We start from the raw sequence: 10291 nt of genomic DNA, 5'->3' as shown, positions 1-10291 counted from the left end.
TTATGGCCTAGACTAGGCCACAGGTCTAATAGTAGGTCCTACTATTAGACCTGTTAAGATGAATTATATTTGCAACAATATTATTTATGACATGATTACTCGGCCGCCTAGTAATCATGTCATAAATAATATTTTTGCAAATGTAAAACACTTATTTAAATAAGCTATTCATATGCTATTCATATTGATATAGGCCTTAGCTCGGCCTACAGCCTATAGGCTACTAAGATTGTATGCTTGTAGAATATAAAAGAAATCTGTCCCAGTTAACTAAATGATTTCAACCATATTTATTGCATGACCTTGATTCAGAATGTTTCGATAAAGTTCCCACAATCCCCCTATTTAAACATCTGCGTGTGTCTGATCATTTCTTCACACGTTTGCAACGGCGTATGACGACGTCGCGTTGCGCGTCGTCGGCGGTGCTGTGCGTCAGATGAACGCCGTCGCTGATTGGTTCAACGGGGTGGACATCCGGTCGTTTCTGGTACCTTGTTGCCTCAACACCCAACACGGAACCGAGCGTACGAAACTGCGAAACGGCGAAATTCAACGCGAACGGAGGAGCAATGGACGATTTCGACGAGCGACTCTCGGCGGAGGTGCGCAAACACCGACGCCTGTACGACAACGCGTGTCCGTCGCGCAAGAACAGCAAGACCACGATCGCTACGTGGAAGGCGATCGGCAACGCAGTGCACGAAGACCCGACCTTGTGCATGAGACGATGGAAGGCGCTGCGGGATAAATTCGTGCGGCTGAAGAAGAGGATAAAGAACAAAAAGCTTTCCCCGGGGTATGAGGGAGCCAAGGTGGAAGTCAACGCGATCCATGAAAAGTTGTCTTGGCTCAACGAGCATGTGACGCACCGCAACATCACTGAAAAACGAGAGGTAAGACGTTGCACGGTGGGGTTGTGTGCGTCCGAATTCTCCCGCGTCTCACTTTGATTCCGGCTTTAGGACCAAGCTCCACTTTTTTGTAATTGTTTGGCCACCAGCGACCCACAGAGACATTTGGCACTGTTTTTGGATGCAGGAAGACTGTGGTGTCTTCAAAGCGTCAGTAATATAGCACATTTTATTTGAAGCGCTGTGCAAAGTGAAACACACTTTGCACAGGCCAAATTAAAATAACACAAACGCATATACATCTGAATGAAGAATGCGCTGGACATTGACACCTGTACATTCACACATGGATATGTTGGGTATATATTCTACCATTATTTATTCAATGTTATATACGGTTGTGATGGAAATTCTTAAGTTTGCTCTCTATCCTCTCTAAATGTACAGAAGGTAAAGCTGGAAGGGAACCATCTCCACGGTTCTGCTCCCATCACAGATATGGAGCAGTCCTCCGAGGCGATGGCAAGTGATGCTGAGGAGGGGGAGGAATTGGATGTCAGGAGGCCGCCCGCCCATGAGTTCAAGGCACAGATGGACAGTAAGAGGAAAATAATGGACAATACCGACATCGCAGACGGTGTGAAACGTCTAGACGTCCTCGAAAACCCCACGGAGCGGCCCAACCAGGACGCCTGTGACCGTTATACACAGACGGTGGCCGACTTTATGCGTGGGCTGTCCCGTCGGCGCTGTGTCGTTTTCAAGAAACGACTCAATGACCTGATGTATGAGATGGACTTGGAAGAACTGGATGAATTTGCTCCAAGTTAAAAGGCGTACCTGGGAGATATCGATATGTTGTTTTTAGATTAGACGAACTTATTCGGTCTAAAGGTTTTATTTGTTTAGCTTTTCATCCTAATGGTTGTCACAACACATCTGTAAATCAGCTTTTTGTAATAATTTCTTGATCCGGGCTTTAATAAAATGCTTCTCTACTTCGTACTCCAATAGGCCTGCATATACAACGTGTGCACAAGTTGTGTGACTTACACTTCACTCAACCAAATTAACCATCACCAGCTCTACTACATTACCTAGGTCCAGGTGCAAACTAGAGCACAACTTAGCCAATGAAAACAATGAGTATGAAATAATGAAGCCAAGCACCAAACTTCTATTCCATGCTCCCTTGAACATGCCAACGGCAAGTACACTTCGAGGCTGCAAAGACATGGACTGCAGTTTTAACAATTGCTATCCCAGACAGCTCTACAACACACGTAGCATTGCAGTAAATATACTCAAAATAATATAAAGCCCTGATAGGTGTCAAGGCTTTATATTAATTTGGGCACGGGGCCCTTTGTATTATAAAGTGACCCCGAGCATTACAATAAATCGAGTGACGTGCACACAAATGCAATACCAAAAGCGGAGGTCATAACAAATACAAAGAGACAGATGTTAGGACAAAAACAATTTATTTCCACAACTGAATCATCTCCTCTCGGCTTGTCCTCCTGATTCTGTGAAAATGGCGAGGAATCTCCACCGCCGACACATCTAGTCCAACTGATCAGGGAAAGAAAAACACTAGTCAACACCCCGATAACCACACATACATTAACTTACATAGACATATGCCTATTAACCATTACGGGATTAAAATACCAGGGCATAGACCTAGTTAAATACCATTGTGTTAAACAATTGATTACAATGCAGGAGACCTGACCACACGTACCTTCACGAAGCCGATGTCCTTTGCGTACTGCCTGAAGCACTGACGGCACATGTTGAGTCCGTATTTTCGGATAAGTCCATGTCTGTTAGAGCACACCCGGCTGCAAAGGGAAAACAAACAATACATTAACTTGGCATTGCGGTTCCAAACATCAAGGATGACGGACAACAGACAAGGTAAAAGTTATCCCATGCTAAAGCGTCCCGCATCCGGCTAACAAACTCGCATCCATACTGGATTTACGCACTTAAGTGATGGGAAAAGTGCAGTTTTAAACTCCTAATAACAGCAAGTCAAGATTTCATAGTTGGTCATTTTCTTTTTAAGCTAAATAAGTCAACAAAATCAAAATCTAGCGAGGGAATTTGAGATGCTGTGTAGCCACTGGCACGGCACATCCCCACCATGGCGGCGCCATGTTAGCCGCGTCCATTATGTAGCTCCATGTGGCGCACACTTGGATTAGCTTTTCATGGGCAAACACCACGGTCAAACCACACGAATCGACTCGTACGGCGCCCTGAACCACTAAACAACCGTAAATTAAACAAAACTAACCAGGATCGCGATCCTTGGCCGAATTTTCTAGGATGACTCCAATAGAGCTGCTGATGGCCCATCTTGTCTCTCTCGCTCGAGTGTCGGAAAGGAAGGAAAGGGACGCGCCTGCGCAAATTAAAGCATCCGGAGCCTCTCTCTTCCGCCGACGCTCGACGCAGGCACCGCCCCTAGTGGACGGCAGAGCTATGCACTTTGGTGCCGCTCCGCCTACTCTAGAGGGCACCCTTGCCTATACATTAAGACAGCAGTAAACAAGTCAGTATATACAGTATAGTTTATACAACATATGCCCCGTTACAACAACAACAACAACAACAACAACAACAACAAACAAACTCAGCATTGGGTACATACAGTCCAAAGTCGTACATTCAATCAAATCATCATAGGCCCTATAACTTCTTTTACGTACGTACGTACTGTCCATTCATTCACCATAGATACTATAACATCAAACCTTTCATATGCATTCAAAAGGCGGCTTACTTTCTAATATTTATCACTATTCCTACTGAACAAATGTATGATATTAAGTGTTGTATGTACTGTATGTACTGTCTTATTATAATAATATTAAGTATTAAATGTACTGTCTTATTATGATAATGTTAAGTATCACATGTACTATCTTATTATGATAATATTAAGTATCAAAAGTACTGTCTTATCATGATAATATTAAATATTACATGTTATTATGATGCACTGGGTGGTCGTGGTGAAGCGATGCATTGTGGGCCGGAGGCAGGCAGTGGTTCCGTGTTTGTTATGCGCTCAGCTAACAGTGAGTCCGCCCAGACATCCGAGACGGGTGAGAGGGAAGAAGGAAAATGGGAATCTCACCTTAACCTTTTGATGATTCTTGCTTCACGATCTGCAATCACAGTTCAGGTTTAGGTAAATACTAATGGTTATCATTATTGCATGAGCCCTCGACGGGGTGCCACTTGTCCGGCGGGGGGCTACTCGGCGGTAGCTCGGTGTGTGTCCTATAGCGTAGTAGTGTGTGAACAACGCTCTTGTTGTGCTGGATTGTCGTCTGGTTTTACGCGTTCTGCCAAATGCGTGTCCTGTTTTGAAGTAAACATGGGGGTTTACTGTTGACATCTAAACGAGACAATCGGACTGATACCGCAGTTCTGCCCTCGCTGGCTCACGTAGGACAGAGGTATTGTATAACGCGTCTGTTTCACACGTATGTTACCTCTATTATTGGCCTCAATACGATACATGGGGAAAGAACAGGCTTTTAAACATGTTGGATCTGATGGCAATGCTTGTTTTGAGCTGCTGGGGTCAGCTTGGACATCGAGTCACAGAAAAGCGTCGTTGAAAGCCCTTCTGTCATAGTGAGCGACGTGTATGGACGTTTAGTACCATCACTTCAAATAACACACAGGATGTGTGTCAGTCAAAAGTCGGAAGCCGACAGGTTTGCATATATAAATAGACTTGGAGGATGTGGACGAGGACGACATGTGTTCGATATTTGGCCGTAGTGAGGAAAACCTACCACGGGTACCCTGCTCTGTAACCATAGTTCTTGAAGTCCATATTATTGGTTGCTCAACTGTGGCATAGCTAAAAGCATTTTCCTTTGTTTCCATTTCAGTGGGTCCATGCACTCAGCTAACCTGCAGCCACCCAGAAACCAACATGCCTTATGGAATATTCATCTGGAACCACCGCCGTTCCAGATAAGTCCATGTTTACATTCCCACCGTTTTCCTTGCCACCACTAAGCATCTAAGGAGCTGCTCTATACCATCACTCCTGGTCCCTCTCCAAAGCGCACCGTTGTCATTTGACGCGCTCTGCGACTCACTTTGTCCTCAAGCAAAGTCCCCAGCCCTGACTCTACGCTGGCACGAGTCCCACCGCCTACCATGAGATTCAGGATCTACAAGAGGAAGGTGGTGATTCTGACTGTGGTGGTGGTCGTCTGTGGCCTTGCTTTCTGGAGCAGTGGGAGGCAGAAGAAGTCCCCCGACAGCAGCAGCAGCAGCAGCAGCAGCAACAACAGCGATGACGACGATGGCGGTCCATCGATACCCAAGGAAGTAGAGGCCGTTCGGAAGAGCAGCAGCAGTAGTAGCAGCAGCAGTAACAGCGTTAGCATCAGCAACGGCAACAACAACAACAACCCCCAGGCACAGGCTACCCCCACCGTTAGCCGCCCGCCGGCGCTAGCTCCCGTCGCTCAAGCCAACGAGAGCCATGTGGAGAAAGACAAGGACAAAGGGAAAGCCTCCAGGCCGGACGTGGACAACACCACCATGGTGTACCGGGGCATCGTCTTCCAGCTCAACTTTGACCAGACGATAAGGAACGAGGAGAAGTTCAAGGAGGCCCGCAAAAAGGGCAACACGGTCGTGGTGGTCCAGGTCCACAACCGGCCGGACTACCTTAAGCTCCTGATCGACAGCCTGCGGAAGGCGGAGGGGGTGGAGGGCATACTGCTGATATTCAGCCACGACGTCTGGTCCCCGGAGATCAACCAGGCGGTCGCCTCGGTGGACTTCTGCCAGGTGCTGCAGATCTTCTTCCCCTTCAGCATCCAGCTGTACCCGCGGGAGTTCCCGGGCAACGACCCCCGGGACTGCCCCCGAGACATTACCAAGAAGGACGCCTTGACGCAGGGCTGCATCAACGCCGAGTACCCCGACTCGTTCGGCCACTACCGCGAGGCCAAGTTCTCCCAGACCAAGCACCACTGGTGGTGGAAGCTGCACTTTGTGTGGGACCGGGTGCGCGCCCTGAAGGACCACGCCGGCATGGTGCTGCTCATCGAGGAGGACCACTACCTGGCGCCAGACTTCCTGCACCTCCTGCGGCTGATGAGCGTGCTGAAGGAGGAGCAGTACTCGGACTGCGACGTCCTCTCGCTGGGCAGCTACAGCCACATCGGCTACTCCAGCAAGGCCAACAAGGTGGAGGTGAAGGTGTGGAAGTCGACGGAGCACAACATGGGCATGGCGCTGAACCGCGAGGCCTACCAGAAGCTGGTGCGCTGCACGGACGACTTCTGCACCTACGACGACTACAACTGGGACTGGTCCCTGCAGCACCTGACGGTGTCGTGCCTGCCCGCCTACTGGAAGGTGATGGTGAGCGAGGCGCCGCGCGTCTTCCACGCCGGCGACTGCGGCATGCACCACAAGAAGGCGGCGTGCATGCCCGCCAACCAGAAGACGAAGATCGAGAACATTCTGCAGAGCAGCTCCAACCAGCTGTTCCCCAAGAACCTGCTGATCACTAAGAGACTGCCCGCCAACGGGGCCGGCGGCGTGGCCCCGCACGTCAAGAACGGCGGCTGGGGGGACATTAGGGACCATGAACTCTGCAAGAGCTACCTTCGATTACAGTGACCTTATTACGATTCTTGTTATTATTGTTATTATATATATATTGCTATCTCTCTTTTGCATCCTCTTTAAAGAAAAGAAAGCCTTTTAAAAAGAAATCTTTATGGACTATTCTTCATATTGCCTGTTTTACTGGACTGTTGGAAATAAAAGAAAAAGAATGTTGCATCGGGGTGTTATCAATAATGTATGGTGTCACAAGGCACTTTGCGGAACATTTTACTTTATCACGTAATTAACAGGCAAGATGACCAAGTATCATCATAAAAGGCTTAATTGTTCATCTTCCATCATCCATTTCTTTACAGATTAAAAACTAGAACAATGCTAATTTGCTGTATATCACAAAGTGCAAAAAAAGTAATAACTTGGGCATCAATGAATCTGTGGACTTAGCAAGCCCCCATTGCATGCATAATTAATTAGAGAAGTATTTATATCGCATCAATTTGCCGAGATCAAAGCAGACTCATGGAGATGCCTCGTTCCACTTAAACAACCCACCTACTTGGGCTAGCGTCAACAGGTTTCACTCAAGGTCGACGCGTTCGCAATTGGATGTCATTTCACGCAGGAAAACCTCAGCAAACATGCGATTGACAACCAATCAAAACCCAGCAGACTTCACTTTGTGTGGCAATCCTCCAAAGCTACTCAAATCAAACCAAATCCCCCCCCCAAAAGGATATTTTGATATATTATTTGCCTTAGCGATATTTTGTATTTATTTATTTGACTGGAATGGGACCAGGCACAGTTGCCCAGAGCGTAGGAGTGATGTGTCTGGATATGATGCCTCTAGGTGATCTTCAGACACGGTGGTTTTGCACGGAGGGCTCCTTGGCGGTGTCTGCGGCAACAGCGCAGCTACTTAAGCTCCCAGTCCAAGTGCTGTTGCTTCCAAAGGCTGCATTTACATTTAAAGTGCCATGAGTTCTGGCTCAGTATCGACACTTTAGGACCAAGCGGCCCTGTGGCTTCTCTGAGGCGGCATTGATTTCCCACCCCCACCCCCAATCCCCCACCTCCCCCCACTTCCAGCAATGCTCCATACAGACAATCCTGCACACTGTTCAAAATCTGCAATATCTGCAACGCCATGGAAGATTAGGCTCTGCATAAACATATTGCATTACATTCACTATCCTCTGCAGGCAGATTCACCACCGCACAGTATAGGAGTTAAGTATAGCCGGTCCCTCGGTGAAACAAGGACATCAACGTCAATTGTGCTCCAATAAGAAACCGGGTGCACTCACTACCGTAGTTGCTATTGCGACACATTCCCCTTTAAAGACCCATTTTTTTGTGTGCAGTCATCCTCCTCGTGGTGTCTAATACAGTGAAGCTCAGCCAGGAAGCAGGCCAGGGCCAAGGCTATGATCATGTGACGTGATGAACACCACCGCTTCTCTTCCCCCCCCCCCAGAATGAGGGAGCCCAATAATTGGGACGCATCCTCAAGGGGGAGGGAGCGCAGAACAAAATGGATGTTAAAAGTAGAGCACTTCCACCCATCACTGAGTGCGCTCCCCTCACTGAGAATAGCCAACGGTCGACGCGTACGAAAGGTCCATTTAGCGCAGCGGTTCAACCGGAAGATCGCGCTCCCCTTCCGGGCCGTGAAGATGCGGACATATATGAGCACAATGGATGTAGGACAGCCGTACCAATGCACAATCACAAAGGGTCCCGTCCAGGCCAGCAACCCATGTCATCATGTATATGTGTCTTATGAAAGAAAGTGTACATGGGATACTGGAGATGGAACGTCTCAATGGATTGTGAGTGTATTCCCGGAAGTCAGTCATTGTATCGAAATTAGTATGTTGTGGTGTAATTCCCTTGTTGCTGGTCTTCCATTAGATGAGTCACCAGTCAATCAGTGATCCTCTTGTGGGCGGGGTGGGTGGGGGCAGGGGTTTGGGGTATGAAGTCATCAGCTCAGTTGAACCAAAATCAGTCTTTATTCTGCATTATACACAATTGTTCTATATTTGTGGGGGGGGGTTTTAAGCATAAAGGATCAGCAATATGACGGATACATGACAACAACCGTGAAATTAAAAAATTCCAAAAAAAAGGAGATGGATGGATCTAATAAATAGGTGCATAATATATACAGGCAAGATAGAACAAAACACTGACGTAAACTATACACTTTTGTATCTAGGTCTCAGTGGGGGTTATGGAGTGGATATGGCCCCTAACCTAATTCATGGGAACCTGGATCTTCCTTGGCCTTGTACTGTCTTGATTTATTCAGCTCTCCCGTTTTCCTCATTAACACAACAATTCATCGAACGTCGTACTATATATTTAAACATACTCAGGAGATATTCCTATGGACTTCAGGGAAAGCAAACCCTATATGTATTTCCGTCCTGAAAGCCGTCTGTCTGGTCTAATGCCCTGGTGGCCAGATCAGCAGAAGTAGTTCAATAATAAAAGCGTTGCCCGAGGTCCATAGGGTGAGGAGAAGGAGGCCTTTAAAAGCACTGCAGGTTTGCATTCCATGTATTGAGTGGATGCTCAATGAAAGCTACCTGCCTGAATAAACAAGACGAATGGAAGCCGGCTTTTAATCGTTGCTAATGCTGTTGTCGTGTGGGGTTGGTGGTTTTTTGTTCAGTGCTGCTTCGTAGTGCAATGACTTGTTGAATAGTCAACAACGTAAACGCAAGTAGGGAAGACAGATCTGTAAAGAAATTTACCAAAAGTAAGTATAACAATAAAGATTGAATTTTTGGAAGGTGATTTCTCAGTAAGCAATCAATTGCATTCCCTAATATGTAGTCTGGAAGCAGACCTCAAATGAATACCGCCATTCCATCCCTAAAACTGTCAACGTTGGATATGAAGTGACGATGGATTCATGGGCCGGTAATATTTCGGCGGAAGGGGATGTCGCTGCGTAAGCAGAGCCGCGTGCGAGGCGTGAGCGTGGTCGGAGCCACTCGCACGGCGCGGATAGAAACCGACACTGGCTCAGCCTGACGCAACGTCAATGACGGGAGCCCAGGGGAGATCAGGCATTGCAGAGAGACCTTGTAAGTCTGCTTACAGTGATGAGCTACTCCCAGAGAGGCAGCGCGGAGGCGTTGCAGTCTGCCTGTCACACTTACTGTCAGTGTCAGCATCGTGGGGGCTGTGGATAGAAAGTAAAACACACAGGGGACCTCAACAGACGTGGTGGTTGTGTCTCCACTCTGTGGAGGTCTGGGTTTTCCCTTCATACATACGGACGTGCATACATACTTAGGTACATACATACATACATACATACATACATACATACATACATACATACTGACTGTACATGCATACATACATACTGTACATCAAACATGCATTCATACATGCATATACTTATACACACACACACACACACACACACACACACACACACACACACACACACACACACACAAATGTATCCAGCCAGCCAGCCATCCATCCTTCTCTTTTCCTTTTCTACTGATAGCCTCCTCATAAGTGACTGTCTTGGAGGTGGCTGTGCCGTCATTGAATCAGCCTATACTGCCTCCTGGTGACGTGAGGGAGGGGAGACATGAGGACACATTCAACTGCACTGGATACAAAGAAAGTTACAATTCCTGTGAAAGTTTACATAAGACATCTCTCTTTCTCTCTCTCTCTCTCATTCTCCCTCTCTCTCCCCCCTTTTGCTATCTCTCTTTCGCCCTCTTTCTCCCTTTTTAATAATTTATTGTTTTTGATTATTATTTACATGAGCATAATTC

The 10291-nt window shown here is 47.2% G+C and overlaps 3 protein-coding genes across 3 annotated transcripts; 2 read left to right on the top strand and 1 right to left on the bottom strand.

Annotated features, from left to right (window-relative positions):
- The first annotated feature begins 503 nt into the window (after positions 1–503).
- LOC311364082 (uncharacterized protein) lies at positions 504–1837 on the top strand. Its single transcript, XM_084484095.1, has 2 exons — positions 504–896; positions 1302–1837. Exons 1-2 carry the CDS (start codon positions 573–575, stop codon positions 1683–1685), a joined length of 708 nt encoding a protein of 235 aa, XP_084340221.1. The 5' UTR covers positions 504–572; the 3' UTR covers positions 1686–1837.
- Positions 1838–2321: 484 nt separating this feature from the next.
- On the bottom strand, positions 2322–3258 carry rps29 (ribosomal protein S29). The gene is made up of 3 exons (XM_084484098.1): positions 3160–3258; positions 2602–2701; positions 2322–2429 (listed from the first exon to the last, which is right to left on the bottom strand). The coding sequence occupies exons 1-3, from the start codon at positions 3219–3221 to the stop codon at positions 2421–2423; spliced, it is 171 nt and encodes a 56-aa protein (XP_084340224.1). The 5' UTR covers positions 3222–3258; the 3' UTR covers positions 2322–2420.
- A 675-nt stretch (positions 3259–3933) lies between these two features.
- On the top strand, positions 3934–6652 carry mgat2 (alpha-1,6-mannosyl-glycoprotein 2-beta-N-acetylglucosaminyltransferase). Its single transcript, XM_084484088.1, has 2 exons — positions 3934–4059; positions 4775–6652. Exon 2 carries the CDS (start codon positions 5049–5051, stop codon positions 6528–6530), a length of 1482 nt encoding a protein of 493 aa, XP_084340214.1. The 5' UTR covers positions 3934–4059; positions 4775–5048; the 3' UTR covers positions 6531–6652.
- Positions 6653–10291: the final 3639 nt, after the last annotated feature.

This window comes from Micromesistius poutassou (genome assembly GCF_964030765.1).
Source record: "Micromesistius poutassou genome assembly, chromosome: 19".
Classification (NCBI taxonomy): Eukaryota; Metazoa; Chordata; class Actinopteri; order Gadiformes; family Gadidae; genus Micromesistius; species Micromesistius poutassou.
The sequence above is the reverse complement of the archived record's forward strand: the minus strand, read 5'-3'. Positions and strand labels throughout refer to the sequence as shown.

Bases quoted from the DNA above. Each gene is read 5' to 3' on its own strand.
- LOC311364082 (XM_084484095.1), top strand. From the start codon at position 573: ATGGACGATTTCGACGAGCGACTCTCGGCGGAGGTGCGCAAACACCGA. The intron at 897-1,301 runs GTAAGACGTTGC...CTAAATGTACAG, and splicing joins ACATCACTGAAAAACGAGAG to AAGGTAAAGCTGGAAGGGAA.
- rps29 (XM_084484098.1), bottom strand. From the start codon at position 3,221: ATGGGCCATCAGCAGCTCTATTGGAGTCATCCTAGAAAATTCGGCCAA. The intron at 2,702-3,159 runs GTTAGTTTTGTT...TTCCCTTTGCAG, and splicing joins GGCCAAGGATCGCGATCCTG to CCGGGTGTGCTCTAACAGAC.
- mgat2 (XM_084484088.1), top strand. From the start codon at position 5,049: ATGAGATTCAGGATCTACAAGAGGAAGGTGGTGATTCTGACTGTGGTG.